Source organism: Peromyscus leucopus, chromosome 17 (assembly GCF_004664715.2).
Source record: "Peromyscus leucopus breed LL Stock chromosome 17, UCI_PerLeu_2.1, whole genome shotgun sequence".
In the NCBI taxonomy this organism is placed as follows: domain Eukaryota; kingdom Metazoa; phylum Chordata; class Mammalia; order Rodentia; family Cricetidae; genus Peromyscus; species Peromyscus leucopus.
Genome location: NC_051077.1, coordinates 24500936 through 24522967, shown reverse-complemented (window position 1 = coordinate 24522967; position 22032 = coordinate 24500936). Strand labels below are relative to the sequence as shown.

General features: G+C 34.1%; 1 protein-coding gene across 2 annotated transcripts in view; it reads left to right on the top strand.

The window, feature by feature from the left end:
- The window catches only part of Msr1 (macrophage scavenger receptor 1), a 63862-nt gene that overhangs the window by 14534 nt on the left and 27296 nt on the right, over positions 1 to 22032 (top strand). Inside the window, exons 4-9 of one of the 2 annotated variants that reach the window (XM_028872367.2) lie at positions 3772 to 4181; positions 6139 to 6325; positions 9859 to 9930; positions 14204 to 14293; positions 16607 to 16660; positions 18633 to 21350. In XM_028872367.2, coding sequence (XP_028728200.1) covers positions 3772 to 4181; positions 6139 to 6325; positions 9859 to 9930; positions 14204 to 14293; positions 16607 to 16660; positions 18633 to 18643 — 824 coding nt within the window. In that variant the 3' untranslated portion in view covers positions 18644 to 21350. Of the gene's footprint in view, positions 1 to 3771; positions 4182 to 6138; positions 6326 to 9858; positions 9931 to 14203; positions 14294 to 16606; positions 16661 to 18632; positions 21351 to 22032 lie in introns of those variants that run through there. The other variant, XM_028872366.2, reaches the window with a different exon arrangement.

Here is a 22032-nt window from a genome sequence, read left to right as displayed (position 1 = left end):
TCTCTTTATGTAAACCACAGTCTACAGAGCTCTGATAGACCCTGATCAAGGGAGACAGAAGCCTGAAAAGTATCCATGGTTGTAATCAAGTTCAAAATTCTTGGGCCATTAGGAAATATTACAAAGTAAAACATTTGCTATGGAGTAGATAGTAATTGATCTGTGATTTTTCCGTTTCTTAAAATTACAGTAGAAACCTATTAAGACAGACAGGAAATAGAATGTTCCAATCTTATAAATTAATACCAATACCAAATACTAGAATTTCAAGGAGAAGTCATTGTGATTATCATGTACCAATAATAGGTAACTTAATGTATTTATAACTCTTAGTACTAAATCACAATGTCTTTCAAAGAAGCGTTAAAATATATTGCATACACAGACAAGATATGAAAAGATTACAGTTATAGAATTCTGAAAGTATTGGTACAACACATGAATTGAGAGTTGAAGGAAAAAGGTGAGCACAGAGCTATTCAAAATTGAAGTGGCTCGTACGTGAAAAGTTGTTTTATTATTTTCATGGCCTACTTTGTATGATATCTTTCTTAAACAATGTGAAGTATTCCTGAGAGAAAAAAATAACATCATAAGACTAGAGCAAGACAAAAAGACATATTCTAGAATGGAGGTATATGAATTGCTACTGAAACATAAATTATTTTTTAAAAATATAAATTTTGGATAGGAAAAGATATTACTAGTATGAAAGCATAAACCTGATATATAGAATCAAATATCACCAGTTCCCTGGGTATTTGTATATGTCATAACATTTTGACTTGTTTCTGTGTAAAATGGAGATGATATAGAATGACATCTCTCCAGAAACAAGTGAAAAGAAGTATACCTTTGAGGATATAAACTCTGACATTCTCTTTTAACTTTATTTTTGACATTATAACATAATCTTATATTTAACAACATTTGGAAAATCTTCCTTTTCCTTCTTCCAAACCCTGTCACAAACCTCTCCCCACTCTCCTTAAAATTAGTTGCCTCTTTTCACTGTTGTTTCACATGCATATATGTATATGCTCACACACATATATTCCTAAAATATAACCTGTGTAGTCTGCATGATGTTACTTGTATGTATGTTTTCAGGATTGGCTGTTTGGCACTGGTCATCCAGTTGGTCCTCCTTGGGAAGGACCACCCCTCCTGTTCCCAGCTTTATTCAGTTGCCTATAGTTCTTTGTGTAAGGTTGAGACCTAGTGGGATTTTCCATTTTCCATGTTGAAATGTCCATTGGTGGTGTCCCTGTGGCATTCTTTATATCTGTATTATAAGGAGGTAATCTCTACTTTAAATTTTTTCCTCATCTATCTAATTTGCTTAGATAGTTAGCGCCTAATCCTCTACTGCTGTGATAAGACACCATGACCAAGGCAACTTATAAAATAAAGCATTAGTTTTGGACTTAACGGTTGCTCTAACTAGAGGATTAGAGTCCATGACCATCATGGCAAAGAGAATGGGAGGAAGAAGGTAGGTATGATTCTCAGAGCTCACATCTTGAGATAAAACCATGAGGAAGAAAGAACTAGAATGGCCCAAGTCTTTAGAAACTTCAAGTCCTGCCTCTATTGATATACCTCTCCTAGAAGATCACACTTCCTAATGCTTCCTAAACAGTTATACCAACTGTGGAAACAAAACATTAAATATGTAAGTGTTTGGAGCCCATTCTCATTAAGACTGCCATAGTTAGTTAGTTATTGCTGTAGTCTGGATTCTAAGGTTGGTACATGCATGCCCGGTAAGCACCATCTAGCTAAGTGCTCCAGCACTCGAGTGAACCATTTTTAAACAAAGTAAAGCTCACACTAGTTTCATTTATTATTAAGGAGACAAGAAGTATTCTGTTTTTAAAATAAATAAGTGAAGTAAAGCCTTTACGTCTAACTCATGTGTACATTGTCAAATTAAAATCATAGTTAACGAAACCTTTTGCAAAATCAGATCTCTTCTTCCTATGCTAAGATAAATACTTATTAATTTACTATGTGAAGTAAAGCTTCTTTTCAAAGCAAAATTCTATGATGAAGCAAGTAGGGCATAGATCTAGTTAAATAAAGTACAAACTGCTGTGTTTGCAGATACAACTCACTTCAGGAATGTTTTTATGTTACACAATATATTAATATATTTAGTGCATTTTATTAATTAATTTACTTAAGTATTATGTTCATACTATATATAGCTAATATATAATTATAATGGAATTAATTATTATTAGGAATGTAGATGGTAGGTTTGGTTCAGTGTAAACACAAAAATGTAGCTTTTCTTTGTGTTATTTAATTCTCAAAAATTCTCTAACAATGGTTGCACTAAAAATTCAACAGATTCAGGTACAGCCACACATTTAAGTATTTTTGGCTATATGGAGATACATTTTTCCTTCTCTATGAAGTCATATGTGGAAAATGTCATACATCAACATAACAATATAAAAGAAACATGCAACTAAAAATATTTACATAGTCACTTATACTTTGTTCATTTTCCTTAAATATCTTATATCATTATAGACTAGTGGTAAAAATATTTTAATATTTACTCCTTATATAGTTGCAATGTATGGAGTTTTTATCTTTAAAACCAATGTTTTATTTACCTTCAGTTTTCTTTATTTTATAAATTATACAGAGTATCAGTCTATACCATTCTGAAAGGATAAGTAGCTCATTTAGAGAACACACACCCATTTAGAAATATGTGTCAGCAGCTCATTATGATCCCCAAATTCCACTGAATAGATATTCTTGAAGATGTGATTCATCACAAGACTGATTCTTCAAATAATGAATGTGTTTTTGAAAACTGAAGCAAACTTAATTTGGGGAATTTCTAAGCAAATCTGGCAGATCCACCATAGGGTATAATATATTTATCAAATTGTTTTGTAGAAAACTATTAACAAAAAATAAAAGGGCAGTTTTTAGATTCTATAATTCCAGGACTGGGGAGGCTACAGCAGGAGAATCAGGAGTTTGAGGTTAGCTCGGCTGTGTAACAGCTTCAAGTCCAAGCTGAGCTATATAATGAAGACTTGTATCACAAACCAATTAATATAACAATTATGTTAATTAAAATAAACATGATTTGATAAATATACAATGAGATATTAGCCTTCAGTTCAGATTGATAATACATATGGTAAATTTGTTTTCACATTTTCTACTATGATTAAATATCTTACAGTGGGTTAAAATATCCTAATAAGCACAATGCATTTTTAAAGAGAATAAACATATTTTCATAATTTCTTGCCATTTTTGATAGTGTCAGTAATGAATCAACAGTTTACCAATACTGTGGATAGCATTAGTCTTCTGATCATCCTGTGCACTATTGTTTTGTAATTGTCATCCTAATATAACTATGTCCCACAGGCTTATTCCAGAAGAGTGGCTTAACGTGCTCTCATTTTCAATTAACAATAGTCCATGAAGTAGCATGCAGTACATATCAGTATGTAGAATTTTCTCTAATTGGCAAAGAAAGCACAATGACCAAGAAGACTAATGAGCAACAAATCAGAAAGAATGATCTATACTGGAATAAATTCTAACATAAAAACATAAAGGTGACTGTGTGATTCATGTTAACATACTGAATGTGATCATTGCAAAATATATTCTTGATTTAGGCTAGTATTAAACATATTGCAATGGAATGGAATGCAGAGACATAGAAAGAAATGATGAGTACAAAATTATATAGGCTATGATTTGATTTATTTTTATTTAAATATGCAGCCCATCTTATGAATTGGGAAATGAAGAACTGCTTAGTTGGTTCAATTAACGCAAGTGATACATCTCAAAGTCTGATTGGAAAAGAAAACACCAGTAAAGCTGAAATGAGATTTACAGTTGCCTTGGAACACATGAAGGACTTGGAAGAGAGAATCCAAAGCGTTTCAGAATCAAAAGCCAACCTCATAGATGCAGAACGCTTCCAAAACTTTAGTATGACAACTGACCAAAGACTTAATGATGCTCTTCTGCAGTTAAGTTCCTTGATTTCATCAGTCCAGGAACATGGGAACTCACTAGATGAAATCTCCAAATCCTTACTGAGTCTGAATACCACACTGCTTGATGTCCAGCTCAATACAGCAACCCTGAATCACAAAGTCAACGAGTCTACAGTGAAGCAGCAGGAGGTAAGCATTTCAGAATGCAATAGCATGGTTGCATTCTGGAGCTAAATTCCTTCACATTCTGTTTCTTTCAGCAATTCAGAATGCAGAAGGCACAAAACTTTTTTCTACTTCACCTACTGATGTTTATAGTACTCTCTCTGACAATTTAATAAAAGGTCTCTATAGATTTAACTGGTGCCTTTTCCAGACTCTCAGCAAAAGGGGAGTATTTTTCCATTGGATCTAGACTACGAAGGTGTTTTCATATTATAAATACCATTTGTTGCCTTGTTAGACTACACCAATTATAAAATTTAGATTACCTGAGCATATCTGGAAAGGTAAATACCTTTTTTGAATAATTTAATATTCCTTAGAATAATAATCTCTTTTAATAATAATATTTCCTTCTGATAATCTAATAAAGTAATATAAGTATTTACATGATACCTTATGAAGCAGAATTTTAAGTTAATTTATTTTGCCATTTCTAGAAGATATACACAGGTTTTATTGCACTGGTAACTAAAATTAAAATTTGAAAATTATAAACGTATTTTTAACATGAGTTCTTAATAAGATAACAGTGTACACTTATAATCATCATAAGATTCAATGTGCATTAAATTTTCTACTACTGTTCATGCTATGGCATGCATTAATCATCAAAAAGTAGTCACACCAAAGCAGTACTGTATAATGATCACATATCCATCTCTTTGTATGACTGCCAAAAGAAATATATGTTAGGACAGTTGTTAATAATGATTCCTCCTAGGTGAGATGGAAAAACTTTAGACTGAAAGATCTATATGGTCTGAGAAAAGACTCAGTACAGAAGCCAACAACTATAACATACAGACATATGAGCAAAGGTTGGGAATCAATAAATGTTTATTTACAAAACTAGTTTGTGGATTATACACAGCCCATGTACTATAATATATGACCTTTGTTCCAGATCATTTTATAGCTAATTCTGGCTAAGATCTGGATTGATTTGTTCTTCTGAAAGGGGAGTTAAGAACAAAAGGAAAACAAAACCTTAAAAAAGATGAACATTTGTTTTATGATTCTGTTTTTGTTAAGTGATTCCAGTTGTTTCTTTTCATTTCAAAACTAAATATTTGGTGAAAACTTCACCACCCATGTAAAAAAAAATCTATATATCATAAAATATCTAAGATGTGGGATCCTTATGTGAAAACATTACAATTAAATTACAATATCAAGCTGGGTGGTGGTGGCACACGCCTTTAATCTCAGCACTCAGGAGGCAGAGCCAGGTGGATCTCTGTGAGTTCGAGGCCAGCCTGGTCTACAGAGTGAGATCCAGGACAGGCACCAAAACTACAGAGAAACCCTGTCTCGAAAAAAAGCAGCAAGAAATTTACAATATCAAAAATAAAAGATCACCCCCAAAAGAAATCACTCTTGATGAAGTTATATCCAGATGATGTATTATTGCTCTGAAGATCAGCTCAGTGGTAGAGTTATAGTTTAGCAGACAAAAAACACTGGGTCCAACCCAACACCACAAAACAAGCAAGCAAACAGAACATTATTGCAGCAGGAAATACTCTTGTCACTTAATTTTTGAGATCATAATTTAATTATAATTCTCCTTTACTTTCCTCCCTTGATACATCTATACCCCTATGACAAGATGTTATTTTTAATTTTCAGTATTTGACATTTGTGTTTGGGAATAGACCCATTCGTAGATGTCTAGCCCACTGACTTTGTTTGTTTTGATTTGAGATCTTAATGAACCATTTAGCCAAAAAAAGAAAAAAAGAAAAAAAAATTCTTTGCAGCCAGAGAACTACAATTCAGAATACTCGTGTTCTTATTCTTATCCTGTAACACTCCCCCAATGCTATATGCTTTTAAAACATCCAAATATCAAAAACTCTGTGCACTTCCATATTTCCTAATCGTGTGCAACAAAGGTTGCGATGCTTACTGTGTTTTACAGGATATCAGTAAGTTACGGGAACGTGTGTGCAACGTGTCAGCAGAAATCCAGTCTGTGAAAGAAGAACAAGAGCGTGTGGAACAGGAAGTAAAACAGGAAATGAAAGTACTGAATAACATCACTAATGACCTCAGACTGAAGGACTGGGAACACTCACAGACATTGAAAAACATCACCTTAATTCAAGGTAAGACATCTTGTCCCAAAAATGAGACATTAAAATATATCATTACATGCAGACGTTTGATATTTGAAATTCTGCCATTTAAAGTAAGTGGTTTTTGAGGATGCAGTTACCATAAATGCAGAGAAGAACATTCAATATGAGGCCAGGTGTGGCAAGGTCACCCACACCCTAGAATTACTAAAAGAGAAATGCAAATCCTGATGTGGTGATTCAGCACTGGGAAGGATGAGGCAAGAGACCTTGAGGCAAGGCTAGGCTCTGCAGTGAGAGCCTGCCTCAAACAATAAAAGAGATTGGACCATATAAGCATGAAAAAATCTCTTTACTTCTTACCTGACTATACTTTTAGTTAGAGACACCTCTTGAAATCTTCAAAATAATCATAGATATACCAATATCTTCTTCAGTTCCAATGACTCTTACTCATCTTTTGGCAAGCATGTCATATATATCTATTATTAAATCTAATATTAGATTTTAGTTATTTTCATTTTATGGATAATTTTCTCTAATTTTAACTTTTTGGCCTGTGTTTTTAAAATATAATTCCTATAAATATGGTTGTTTTTAAAAATACAATCTGACAATTTCTTTTCCTTATATCTATTTCTACTACTTTGTGTTTTTTTTTTCTTTTTCCAGCTTGATTTATGTCTCTCTCGCTTTCTTGTTCTGTCTTTTGTATTACTTTTTATTGAATTTATCTCTTCTTCAAAGTTACCAAAGAGGGTTTGGAAACTTTATGATTTATTCCACTTGTCTTGATTGCTGTTAAAATGTGTTGTAATATATGTTAACGCTGGTCAGCATCTTAAAAGATAACTGGGTTGAATAGGGAACTGAAAGTGCTTTTCTTCATGACACACTCCCTTGTCCCCTCTGCTTGAGATTACAGCTCATATTATAAACTTTTACAAACCAGAGCTTAGTCTATATTATTCAACTTATTTTTTAATTAAAAGAATTTATTCTGATAGCCAATTACTCCTATAAAAATCTATGTCATCCATCTCATCTGGTAATATGCTTCTGCATAAAATAAATGATTTGGAAGTTCATTTAGCCAAAGTCAGTGGTATGATGTTGATGTCATTTTCTTCCTTTTTTTCTTTGCTCTTGATTTTTCCCTATGTCTTACTCCATACACATTTTTATATCCACAATTATTTTGGTTATGTTATGAGGATAATAATTGATAGGGATTTGGCTTCTGAATACCAAACATTTGTAGATGCCCATCTGTCTTATGTAAGTGGACCAGTATTACTCCCTATTGTGTGTATTTTGGATGACTGCTGAGTTAGTTACTATAAGTAATGAAAGGAACATGCTGTATGATAGTTGCTCTACAGTGTCTCTAAGGGAATGAAGAAAAGAAAATAACAGACATGCTTACACAGATACCATTTTCTCCCATTTAGCACTAGAGAACAAGCCTGACCTTGGACAGTCTGGGTTGACACTCTACCACTGAACTCTCTTTGGTCCTCTGGTTTTGTTTGTAATTTTAATTTTTTTTTGTAGGAAAATTGCTTAAAACTGTAGGTGTAGAACAAGATGTCCCAGTGTATATTGGAGAAATTATTCCTGTGGGTTTTGGTTTTCTTTACCTTCATTATTCATCTCTCTGTAATGTCTGTGATCTCACCAATCTGAACTTTGGATGGAGAATTTTTAGATTAGGCAATTGTAATTCCAAGAAATTTGATTTAAGATTATGATCAGTTTGTAAACATTTTTCATTTTCATATTCCGTCCCACCCTCCATCCTTCCCTCACTCCCTCCGTTCTTCTATTCCTTCCTCCTTCCCTTTCTTCTTTCTGAAGATTTAGCCCAAGTGCTTGCTAAGTTTCACCCTACTTTCTAATTTAATTTCCATTTAATATGGCTTCTTCACAGTTCTCTCTCCTTCCTCTTTAACTAAATCAAATTGGACTGTCTCATTCTTTCTCCCATGTCCATTAAGTTTTATTTTATGATTTTAATATTTTCTTCATTAATAACTAGATTAGAAATTAATAACCTCATGAGATTTTCTCTACCTTATACTAGTTTAAGACAATTAAGAAGTAGGTTCATCCAAATTTTAGCACCAATGGAACTTATAATCAGCACATATAAACTATATGGTATAATTTGACTTATTCATTGCTAGTTTATTTATTATTAATTTTCTCTTACTCATTTATTTATTTGTGCAGGGATTGAATCTGGTGGTTTATACATGCTATATTCAATGTTCTACCCCAATTTATATTTTTGGTCCTTTTTTAATATTCACAATTTATCAGATATAAATGTATATTTACAGCCACACTGATATATAATAAAAATGATGCTTGAAAATTGAAAGAAAATAAGAAATGCTAGATTCCAGTTAATGTTTATCTCTGGGAATGAAGTAGGTGCATGAATGAGGGATTTTGTGGCTGATGGCAGTGCTGGTGAACACTTGTTGCTGGGGTGTTTTCCTTACTACTGTACTGTGTAGCTCACAGACATGCATGTCACACCCATTCTTTCTTTCATTAGCACATTAAAATACATGACAAAGAAAAATCTGGATTAATCAACCTTTGAACAATTGGATGCTTCCATTGTGCATTTTAATCTTTATCCCACACTTTAAAAATCCAAAATCAAAATCTTGACTCTTAGCCAACATGTCCACTTCCTTTCTCAAATCTTTGTTTTTCTAGTTTTTTTGTAATTGTATCATTCTTCAAATAGTTTCTTGCTCCAAGCTAGTTGTCATTTATCTCTTATTCTGTTTCTCTAGAAAGACCATGCACAAGACCTCTTCAGATTTCTTACATTCAAAAGTTCAAATAAGATTTATTAATATCTCTCTTAAAACTCCTAATATAAGCCAGCATTTTCCAGTTTTGTGTGTTATATTAGCCTTGTAATTGGTCTATATGATCTATATTTTACTTATTCTACCTAGAAAAAAATGGCTTAATTTTATCAGCACATAGTTTATAGTCTTTAAGATTTATTAAGTTAAAATATAATTATATTAATTTCTCCCATTTCATTTCCTTCCTTCAACAGTTCCCATGCACTCTACTTTCTGTGATTCAAATTCATAGCTTCTATTCCTTCAGTTGTTGTGACATGCACATACATTCACACACACACACACACACACACACACATATACACACATATGTATGTATATTTATCTCCACCAAGAGAATTACAAGCATAAGTTCTTAATGTGTGCACAATATTTATGTCATTTTGTGCTGTTACAGTGTCCCTTTCCCTGTTACCAGGTTCTCAGAACCTAGTAAAGTGTTAACCTCATAAGAATATTTATATGATATAATTTGAGAATATGGCATCTTTCTCAGATGAGACCATTACAGTTTTCAACAACAGAATACTTTGCCATTTAGGAAGATTAGAGTTCTTCATTTTATGTTAATGCACAGCAAATAGAAATTTTTGGATTTCTATATAACTGTTTGATAAATAATAAACTTACCTATGCTTTATAATTATTGTCAGTACTTGTGATTTTTTAAAGGGCCTCCTGGACCCCCAGGTGAAAAGGGAGACAGAGGACTCACTGGACAAAGTGGCCCACCTGGCATTCCAGGTACAATAGATAAGGATATAGTAATCACTTAATGATATACCACAAGGTTGGTATGTGAATGCATGTTTGTGTTAAGGAAAGAATATCTATTCCATTTTTTCTGTGGTATATGTGTGTGTGAGTGTTGGTAAATCCCCTCACATGCTGGCAAATATAATGTGTTCTAGCATCCCAATGACATGGCTAATTGAATGGTAAGTATTAATTCATTTAAAATATTTTATTATTTTATGTGAATGGATGTTTTGGTTGCACATATATCTATACACAGTGCACATGCCTGGTATCTTCTTAGATGTGAAAAGAGTATATTATCCCAGAGAATTTGAATGACAGATAATTGTTAGTTGCCATATGGGTTCCAGGAATCAAACATGGGTCCTCTGGAAGAGCAGTCAGTCCTCTTAACTGCTGGGTCATGTCTCTAGCCCAAGCACTAATTATTGATTTTTGTAGAAAATTTAACGTTTTATTCCGAGTTACTACATAAGGTTGTTTATGAGTCTGGGGGACTTTCCAGGGAGAACATATACAGTATATAGTGCACATAAAGCTATTACTTGAAGGAGAATAAGAAAACCACATTCCTGTTGGATTAATTTGCAAGATATGATTTTTCAAGATATATAGATACATTCATGAGAATATAGTTCTTGCATTTTCCTTGACTGCACTACACCATTTAAACTTCCAGAACTGGGAAGTAAATAAAGGAGAGAAGATGAGTGACTTTTGTCTTGGCTGGCAGCCAGTCTCTGCATTGTATTTTATGTCGAGAAAAATTGTTCTGAATTATTTTCCTCTGAGGATGTTGTAGGCATGAAAGCGGTGTTTTGAAAGAAGATAATGGAAGACACAGAAAAGGAGAAAGGACATGAACTTTCTTTGCTAAAAAAACAAAAAACAAAAAATAAATAAACAAACAAAAAAACTGAAACAAACAATAACAAAAATGTGGTTGCCATGCCATTCAAATGCCATCCTTTGCAAACAAATCCCCTGCACACTGTTTGAAAGGAAAATAGACTGAATCGTCTAAACACAATTAGAAAGGCTGACTGGCCAGAAATTTAGCTAAATACCTTGGATCCAATCTTAGTTTTCCCTTTTAGATGAAATAAATATTTTTTCTTTTCATAAATATTTTGACCAGCCACATTTACATGAGAAAAAATATCCAAAGCTGAAAAGCATGAATAGTATCTATCATACAAGTACATCATTGTGTATCTTATACTTAAAAGAAAATGGCTTTAAAATCTTTGTCTATCATCTATTATACATATATATATATACATATATCTATAAATAGTGTGTGTTCATCTTTCTTTAAGTAGTGTGTGCTTTTTTTTTTTTTTTTTTTTTTTTTTTTTTTTTTTTTTTTTTTTTTTTTTTTTTCGAAAGGTTTTCTGTGTAGTTTTCGCCTTTCTGAGCTCACTTGGTAGCCAGGCTGCTCGACTCACACGATCCGCCTGCTCTGCCTCCCGAGTGCTGGGATTAAAGGCGTGCGCCACCACCGCCGCAGTGTGTGCTTTTGACAATAATGACAAATAAGTATTTTTATCCAGCAAAGTCCTTCTTCTTGGTGAAGGCTCTACACATCTTAAGAAATATGCATTCATATCATAAGTAGGAGAAGCAACCAACATTATTGTATCTGCCTAAGCCACTGTCACCAAGAGCTGTAAGAAGCTGCCCCCTACTATGAAGCATAATTGCTAAAGCACTATATTGCAAACACAGAAAGTCAGTGTGGCCCATGATTTGCTGTACAAGTATTGCCTTGAAAGCATCATTCCCAGTTTCTGATCTATGGATGTGTGAGATAGAATAGGGTTTGAACTCTTCAGCCTTTATTACTAGTATAAACAGACACCATGTCAAACTAATATACCGTATCTGAGTGTGACGTCAAGAAAGAATACTGGCTGCAGTAGCAGCAACAACAGCAGCAGTGGTAGCCATAACAGCAGAGTAAACGCAACGAGGAGCAAAGTCATGCAGCAAGCAGTTGTAACGAATTCTCATTGCTATCTTATTACTGCTGTGTTGTTGCTGGAAGGTGAAATGCACTCCAGGAGAGGATCTTCCTCCTTAGTTAATTCTTCTTAGACATGCTCTCACAGGACCCTCTGACCCCAACACAGACAGGGGCTTCTCTTTTAGTCAAATCCCAGATCCAGTCAAGTTCGCATAGATAAATAATAACAATAAGGGTTTAGTTTATTTCTGATGACACTGCTCATTTCCACAGACACTATGCAGTTTCCTCATATAACAGTTAGTTATAGGTCCTGGTAAGTAATACCCTTTCAGGCAGAGAGTTGATATTGGGTTTGATGCATAACCATTACAGCAAACTATCCAGACTTCTTACAGATCTTGGTGACAGTGGCTTGGGCAGCTACAATAATGTTGGTTGCTTCTCCTACTTAAGATATGAATGCAAAACAGATAGAATTCCTCCCCACCTAATTGCTATATTAGGCTCAGTGTTCTGTCTGGTTGCTTCAAATTTGATGCCAAAATCAGGAACAAAAGATAAATGATGATCAATCATAATTCTGCCTTCATCAAAGCCCCATATGTAAAGCCATTTAACAACTCAGCCTAACAAACAGCTACTCCCACAGCCATGACAGGAATATCTTAGAAACCTTAGTGGTTACCATAGGGGCCAGTGCATAAAATAGTCAATGCATTATAATTATTACACATCCTCTAGTGTGAATAGTAGATTAACATTTACTTTTTCTTGAGGCAACATAATAATAATAATAATAATAATAATAATAATAATAATTCATTTTATAGTACCAGTGCCTTGGAAATACATCGAGTGAAAGTTCTATTGCTTTTTACTCTAAAAATATATACTGGGCATTTGTTGCATATAATACCATATGGAGAACAAGGAAGGAGCTATAGAATCTGCCTTCATGGAAATTGCATGATGATAAATTACGTCTTATTAGTAAACAGTTCTGATGGTATTGGTTAGCTAATAATACATTGATGAGATCAGTGCTCCTTGTGATGCCTTCAACTCACAATAACACTACTAGACTTTACTATCTGAGTACTTTAAGGGGGCATCTTACATGCAAACCACATTCCTCAATAACTGAAAGTATGTATGTCAGGCTGCATAATGAAGAAATGTCTAAATGTCAGTTTACCCAGATAGAATAAGTTAAGTTGTTTTAGATTACTTGCTAAAAAAATCAAGTAAATATACACTATGAGGTATACATGCAACATTTGGTATATATAGTGCAGTATATACATTATATATAGTACTCATTGCATAAGTATGCAGATTTATAATGGCCCAACTTTACTATATAACACCATTTATTTACATTACATGCCTAATTTCTGTTAGAACAAACATTTTATAATGAGTTGAATAACATTTCTTAACTATTTGTCATCATATATTTCTTCAAGTTAACATTTTTAGAAGACAATTTATCAAGTTTTAGGTATACTTAAAAATGCACAGAAAGTATTTTTCAGTAGACTAGATACATGTAAATTCTGCTTTCTGGATCTTGTAAACAAAGGCAAATTTGTAAATTTTGACATTGAAGAAAGAAGTATAATCAATTTCTTATAACATACTTCCATGGAGGATCCAAATGAAATTTGGATTAATGGATTCCCAGTGAACTGATAATAACACTGAAAACAGGGTAAAATAGGACATAGACTGTTTTATGTTAGCTTATGTTAAAAACTCTACAATAAATATTTTATTCCATAACAGTAGCTTTTTCTACATATGGAGTTTTTATAGTCATCTTATAGATAAAAACTAAAATAATAGTAATTTTCAGATTCCATTGTATGTGTATATATTTCATACCCATAAATAATTCAAGTTTGTGGTGTTTAAAACGCATTGATATTTCTTATCACTTGTATTTTGTTTTTACTAACGTGAATATTAAAAGTTCAAGCTTCAAGAATTTACATACTACTTATAGAAATATCTGTCACTTGAAATTTTCCCATTGATGGTAGTAGCTTTCTGATTAAAAAGAAAAATATGTCGTGTTCTTAGTTTACTGACAATGCACTTTTCATTGACTATAACATACTCATTGCAACATGTTCATGTCATTTATTATATTTTCTTTCAACTGAATGCATGAACGACAGGAAAAATATCATACTCTCCTCAGAGATTCACTTACTTCATTCATTGGCTGCTCAAATATGTTTGAAAATGAACTGCTAGCCATTTTTGTTTTCTTTATTAACCATGCAGGTCCTCCAGGCCTTAAAGGTGACCGGGGGATCATGGGCCTCCCTGGAATTCGAGGATACTCAGGGGCACCTGGAAAGGCGGGGAGATCAGGTATTGTAATGCTATGCTTGTTATCACAGAGTATGCAAATCAACATTGGATCATTGATAATGTTTCTAAAATACTCGCATAACAAATAAATTTTCCACATAGAGTAGCAGCACTTACATAGTTAACTTTATACTCTAAAATAAGTTGAAAATAATTTTTGCCCATCAGAGGAAAATTCTTATGCTCCAAAAGAAAATAGTTCTGTACACAGGTTATACACACACACACACACACACACACACACACACACACACACACACATCTATACATTTTATAATATCATAGCTCCCTATGAAGAATGCTCTCTACCATACAGTAAGTAGAGTGAAAAGACTATCAAGAAAAAGAAGCAAACAGTATAAATAACCTTTTGAACACAGTTAGCAAAACCTTGGTAAGTCCCATTGAAAAAGTATTTATAACAGAATAAATGGATTTATTTTACTTACTAGTTCATAATAATCAACACTGCACAGCTATCGATCTTTATTACCACTGATTCCATAAAAAGACTGGTATTAGATTGTGTTCTTTGTATAGCAACATTAGTAGGGAATAAGCTTAGTTTCCCATTTTCAAAACAAAGTAATACAAAAAGAATACAGTCCATATTGTTAAGGTAGTTTGAATAGATTTTAGTACTTCTAGGTTTATAGGAATTTGTCAGGGAAGGCATACAGTTCTCATACACCCCTCATCAAATACACACCTGTTTTTACTTATAACACCTTGCCTTGATGGAACATTTGACATAAGTATTAAACCAATAGTAGTTCATCATTATTAGCAAAAGTCCATTGAGGACATTGGGGTTCACTCTTTGTGTTCCATATTGTATGAAGTCTGACAAGTGTATAATATTTTATCTCTACCAGCATTACAGACTAGTCTCTTAGTCCCAAGGATACCCTGTCATTCACCTAAATACTCTGAACTCTCTATCCAACCTCTACCACCCTTCAGTATGTGAATGGATAAACAAACCATGAAGAAGGCAGAGAACAGAATCATAATTAGCGAGGAAAAGAAATGGATTATCAGGTCACAAAAATGATGTGGAGAAATCATGAATGAATATTACCAACTGAAAGAAGCTGGTCTGAAAATACTAAAACTGATGATTCTAACTGTGTGCACTTCTGGAAAAGGCAAAGTTATGGAGACAGGAAATACATCTATGGTTGGCAGGTGTCTAGAAGAGGGGCCATTTCGGTTAGGCTGATGGTGGGGTATTCTTGGCACCAGGGTCCTCTTCTGTGTAACACTCATGGAGACACCACTGTATGTAGAGAAACACTGTAGTCATATGACTCTTTCTCCTTCCTAAGTATAGAATTCAAGAAGAACGCTTTTGAAATAAGTAAAAAACAAGCAAATTATAATATGATAAAACAACCAAACAAGAAAAAAGAGCCAAAGAAAAAATAAGAATTAATGGTCAAACAGGACCCCTCTCATGAGATGAAATTGTCACCACAGAAATCTCCTCTTAGTGCCAAATAGTTATCTCTCAGACACCACTATTTACAGTGGAACTGAGAACAAGGGAGCAAACCATTTACAAAGACCAGTGGTCAACATTTCCACACTTACTGATAAGTTTGAGTCACTGACCCTCATGTAACACTTGGGCTGCATCCCTGTATAAATGGGTGGGGAGTCTCATATCCAAATGTGATTAGACTAGAGGACTGAGGGACCAAGGAACACTTAGAAATGGAGTCATCAGAATTCCATCAGCCCCTGAACTTATAAAGTCCTAAACTATGTTCTGTCCCAAGGAAATAAATAATGAGACACAAAAATAAATTTATAATGGGAAAAAAATAAAGATTGAGGAAGAGTTAGAAGATCCTAGCTATTGAAAGTAGAGTCAGATAAAAGAAAATGAAAAATAATATGCAAAAATTATACTACATTTCAGCTTTGCGTGTTTTGTGAAAGGGGGACATATCACAACCTTGTAAATAATTTTGGATGTTGTAATACAAAAACTATAATGGGGTTTCAAAGGTGACCATTATTATCAGCATGGCATGATTATTATATTTAACTAACTATAAGTTGCTATAAATTGATATCTTATTTTGTGTTGTCCCATTTCCATTTAAAGCAAGTTCTATGGAGCTTGAGACCGAGGCTCAGTGGTACAGCATGTGTTTAGTACACACAGGCCTTGGGTACTGTCTCCAGAACTCCAAAATGAAAAAGAACAAAGAGAGATTCAAAGAAAGATGAGTCTGAGAAAGAGAGTAAGATACCAGCATTTTATGTTGAACTAATTTTTTTTTCTTTTGCTATTTTTTTTCTAAGGATATCCTGGACCGAAAGGCCAAAAAGGAGAAAAGGGGAGTACAGGCATATCAAGTAAGTTTATGACTTCTTGTTTCCTGTGTCAGTTTTTTTAAAAATAAAGTTAGATTGTGATATTAGTGGTGTAGGCTTGAACCAAATGTTGAGGGATTTAGCATTGATCTGCAGAGTTTCTGTAGAAGCCAGCCACAGTTTTCTCCAAATAAAACATGCTAATTGGAGTAAAACAAATAGATTAGATCACACATCTCTTTCAAATTCATTATGCACTTATATTCTGTTTTTCTTCTCCTTTTGATTAGCACTTTTTTCTAAAGGAAAATCACACAGAAAATTGTCCAATTTTCAAGTCAATTTCTACCCACTGAAGGAAATCAAGCCTATGAATAGAAACAATCACAGTTCCCTTACACGCTCATGAAAAGCTCATATATAGACATGTGGACAACCTGAAGACCTTGACAGAATAATTCTCTGGCAGCTAGGGCTTTTGTTTTGTTTTGTTTTTACTAAAACCTTGCAAATGTCATATTCTATATCCAAGACTTGCCAACCTTCAGAAGAATAGATTTCACATCAGGGGGCTTCATTAATAGAATGCAGACCTCTTGGTGAAACTCAGAAAACCTGGGTATCAGACATTAAAAGTTATATATCAGCTGAGATGGTGACCATTGGCTAAGCCACAAGTAATTTCTTATGTGTATAAGATGAATATAATCTTTAATGTAATCATTGTGACGAGGAATGAAGAACCCACTTGAGATTTTAAAATCAAAGAGCGCCTCCCTGTCTTCCAAAGAGAGTCTACATGTGAAATGTATATTGTGACCTGGCCAGTGAGAGCCACAGCCACACCCTCCTTGTTCAGGGCTCTGTTTTAGATGGTATAAGGTCATGACTGGGATGAGCCACTGGAGTCAACTATGATGCTTTTAGAGATGAACAACACAGAGTGGTGGACTCCTCAGTACTTTTGTGCTTCCTCCACTGCTCCTATCACATTAAGGCAACATAAACACATTCCCTTGTCCATGTTTTCTTTCAGGAGGCCACTTCTCTGTTGCATGCTTGTTAAGAGCCCTTTCCTTCCTTTTACTTTCATCCCATATAATTTCAGTGGGTGTCTTGCTAGCTCCCAGCCCTTAAGTCGCTGTGTATCTTTGTCTATGTCTTTATCTTCTCACACTTTTGTATAAAGTGTCTTGATCTCATCTCATTTCCCTTGAGGCTCTCTCGGAGCTTTGAAATATTGACTGTAGTTGAGTGTGGCATATAGGGTACTTTTGCTACTTTTAACCTATGTATTAAAAATCCACACTGCTTTCTGTTTCCTGCAACTTCTAAGTGCCTCTAATAATTTTTTGGCTAGGTCTAGAAATTTACATTACAAATTTAGATGGGTATTTTGGAGTTTGAGTACTTTCTCTGAGAAAGCCTAAGAGCTATTTCTGTGGATGAGTGTATACAGCCTCTTGATTCTTCTACATGTCTCCCTAAGGAGAATGTAAAGCAATTCTACAATTCTCCAAAAGAAGAAATAATAATATGCCTACAATCTAACCTAAAGGGTCCTGTTTTTCCGTGTTTAATATGCAATCACATGTGCTTTAGCCTTTTTACTCTCAGTGATAGACATTTTTCTAAATTACAGAGATACCACAATTACCACAAATTAGTAATTAACTTCCCTACTCGTCAATGGTCAATACATTTTGCTTTTTTTGGTTTGGCTTTAGTAATCAATGTTACATTCACATTTTTATTTTGTGAGGATACTGTTAAATATAGGATTCACTAGAAGTAGAATCAATAGTTCAAAGGTTATATGCATTTTACAATGAGGTCTTGCAAATGCCTCCAAAACAGGTCTACAGATTATTCTGTATGTAATTACTCAATTCTCTACATTTTAATTATGATCTTTAAACTTTGTATTGAATTAATTCAACGTACATTTTAATAATTCAGGCATTATTTAAACATAATAAAGTAATCCTGATTTCCTCTTTTACATATGTGTCAGGATCAGTCTAACTCCCTGATCATATTGGGACCAAGACCCTTTTAAGATCAGGTGGGTTGGGCAGAGCACTCCACTATCATCTCCTTAAAAGGCCTTTGACCTCTGGACAAGCCATCAGCACAACTGACTTCCGGGATCTTTTTGCAAGTCCTTCAAAATGAACTTGGTTCCTGTGTCATGTCATGCCTGGCTTCTAAATATGATTTCCTCTCCTGACTCTGGGTGCTGCTCGGGCACCCAAAGCACACCCATATGTATACCATCATGCACTCTCCTCCAATGACCCTCATCCCCTGTCACCCTTCACCTAGATGCGTCCATGAGCTGACTAATGGGATGTTCCTGCCTCCTTCAGACCTTCTACTGTTCAGTCACCTAATCTTGTGGAATACAATTTAACCCGTTTGGTTCTAGGAGAAACTGTATGGATATTGATTAACTATGGGTTCTTTAAGCTCAAGACATTATTCTCAAATAGAAAAAGGGATAGAATAGAAGAAAGTCTATCCATCCATTCGCTTATTCATTCAGTTAGCGTTAAGTTCATTGTTTCAGAGCCAGACATAAAAATAAATATATATTTTCTCTAACCTTTATAGATATAAATATACCAGTTATAAACAAACCAGAGAAAACTATCCTAGGAAAATAATAGGGCTGTACAGACATTGAGAGGAGATTAATCTTAGTGCCTTTGTATATTAAGGATAACTTTATTTTATTGCATGTTTCACTTTCTGCCTTATTATTCTCCAAATCAAATTATATATATATATATATGATATTAAATCAGAATTTAAATAATTTCTTCAATATATTTGAATGAGAAACAAACCTAATACTTCAGTAATTGCCTATTCATTTCAAACAAAAACGTTTTGATCATGAAATCAATGTTTGTTTTTATTCTATAAAGCTCTTTACATTTACTTGCATTTTATGTTTTAAGTGCATATACTGGGAAATAAATATTGAAATATAAGTGGAAATATTTTGAATAAGTCATAATAAGAGAAAATGCAAAACAGGAGAAGGAAAGAAAATAAAATACAGGAATAGTAAAGATATAAGTTCCCATGTTGTTTTCATGTTGTTGCCTCTCCATGAGCTAACAGAGCGTATTTCCCAGGATTTTCCTTTCTTTCATGTTTTAACACTAAACCCTAAGATCCACAACATTAAGATAGCAGCAGACTTCTAATTGTATGCCTGTGTATATCTCACTTTTTCCATTTTCTGCTCTGCCAAATGATGTCACTTCCTACCTCACAGGGTTGTTGTGGGGACAAAATTATGTGTGTGAAGATGTTCTATAAAATCATCAAGACCTATAAAGTCATAGGAATGGTTCACAGCAGTCTTACTGAACATAACAGCTGTTCTTTCCTATTTTTATGCAGACATGTTAAATCTCTAATCATATTAGGGCAGAAAGAAAAATGGGAATGCCAGAAGCCAAATATATGTCTCCAGCAAAAAGAGAGATGTTAGAGAATAAGACAAGATTTTTTTATGTTAGATGGAAGAGCAGTGCAAGTGTGCCCAGATCACACATCAGTGAATTTGTCTTAGCAAAGCAGAAGAACATTAGTGATAAGTAAGAGAAGCAGCTAAACCAGAGGCTGTATCTGTTGACAGAGATCAGAACAAAATGTCCAATTAATAAAACAAAAATCTGGACTTCAAAACACTTGTCTGAGCCCACAACATTTGTTGAGAAGGTTCTGAAAAGGGTGGCAATGAATTGGTATTATCACTGGGTACTAGGTTGCATCTGTGCTTGCATGCCACCAAGACATAATCAAACCTGGTCCTGAAGGAAAAGGAAAAGGAATGAGCAAGTGATCCTGATCTTCTGCAGTATTAACAGACCAGTTATTCTGTGCAAACATCTAGAGAAAATTGGATTTGTGCCTGTGGCTTAATTGGCCTGTGCTGTGGAGTATGTGTGACTCTTTTCTTGTGCCAGAAGGCATTGCTGTGGACAATTTTGGCACCATACAGAACAGCCCTGGTCCCAGATGTACTGGCAGGCAAATTGTAGGAATTCAGATCTCAAGTCATCTATTTTCCAAAGCTAAGCATGCATAGTAAAGTGTGGAATACTAACCTGAACTTCTCACATTAATAAAGAAGACTCTGTGTTTCCCTTTAGATAAAAATAGATTCTGAATGCCCCATTCAAAGGCATCAATCATCCCAACTTTTATAATGTAAAATGAACAGTGGCAAATAATATGTTCGCTTACCATACTAACTAGAAAGGGTGTTTTTGTCAAGCAAGGAAGTCATGTAAGCAAAAACTGTGAAGCACCATCTTAAAGAGTCCTAATGCTTATTTGTGGTGTGTCAGCATGCTCTGTTCATGATCAAAAAGAGAGATAGGATGTGAATTTTTAGTGTCTTAGTCTGAAACCTGTACAATCATATGAAAAAAATGTATTTGCTTTGATTTATACCGAGAACTCAACTTAATCATAAATAAACTTCTGATCTTTCTCAAAACATTCAGTTGATTAAAGTTAAAGCCTTCTTTTCCCATCATAACTAATTGTAATAATGACCATTCAGAGGATACTTGCTGTGTACCAGGTACTTGTGATGCGTTTTCATATCTAATGTGCAGAGAGACATTGGGGTAAGTGCTATTAGCATCACTGTTTAATGAACTGGAATCCAAGATTAACTGCTAATAAAGGAAAACAGCACAAATTCAAACCCATGCCTGCCAGTTTGCAAATCCTCATGCCTCTGTGAAACGCTTCCACACTAGTCAAATGTTCTACACATGTAAATATTACAAATATTTAATATGGAGGATTTGGAGGTAGAAAAGAGAGAGAGAATATTTGTAATTAGTAGTTCTATTTTCCAGAATGAGCCTTATAATTTGAAGATCCTCCCCCAGAAGATAAAAATCTATAGAGACAAAATACCAAAGTGTACTATTGAGTCATCTTTGTTTATGTTTCCACCATCGTAACTACTGCACATGTTGCCTGCATTTTCTCCCTCAAGTCTATTACTCAGACACATTGTCTTCCTGGAAGTGCTCTCAAGACTTCCATTATCACTAATGAGAGTTACTTACATGCGCCTTGGGAAAAGCTACCTGCTAATAGTCTACCTTTATTTCAGTAACTGACTCAGTTTTCACATTTTCGAGTATCACTGGCTGCTTTGATGCCTCTTTGCACTTACTGCGTTTTCTTTCTCTTCTTTTTTTCAAGTTCCAGAGTGTACTTTTCACAGTAGCACTACTTTTGAGCCAGCAAAACGGGATACATTATACCAGAGCAGGAATGACTTTTGGTAAATTAGACAATGGTATCCACTTTTACGACAATTGCATTTTATCTATAGCTCCCTATGATTCTCCCAATTGTTAAAAAAAAATACA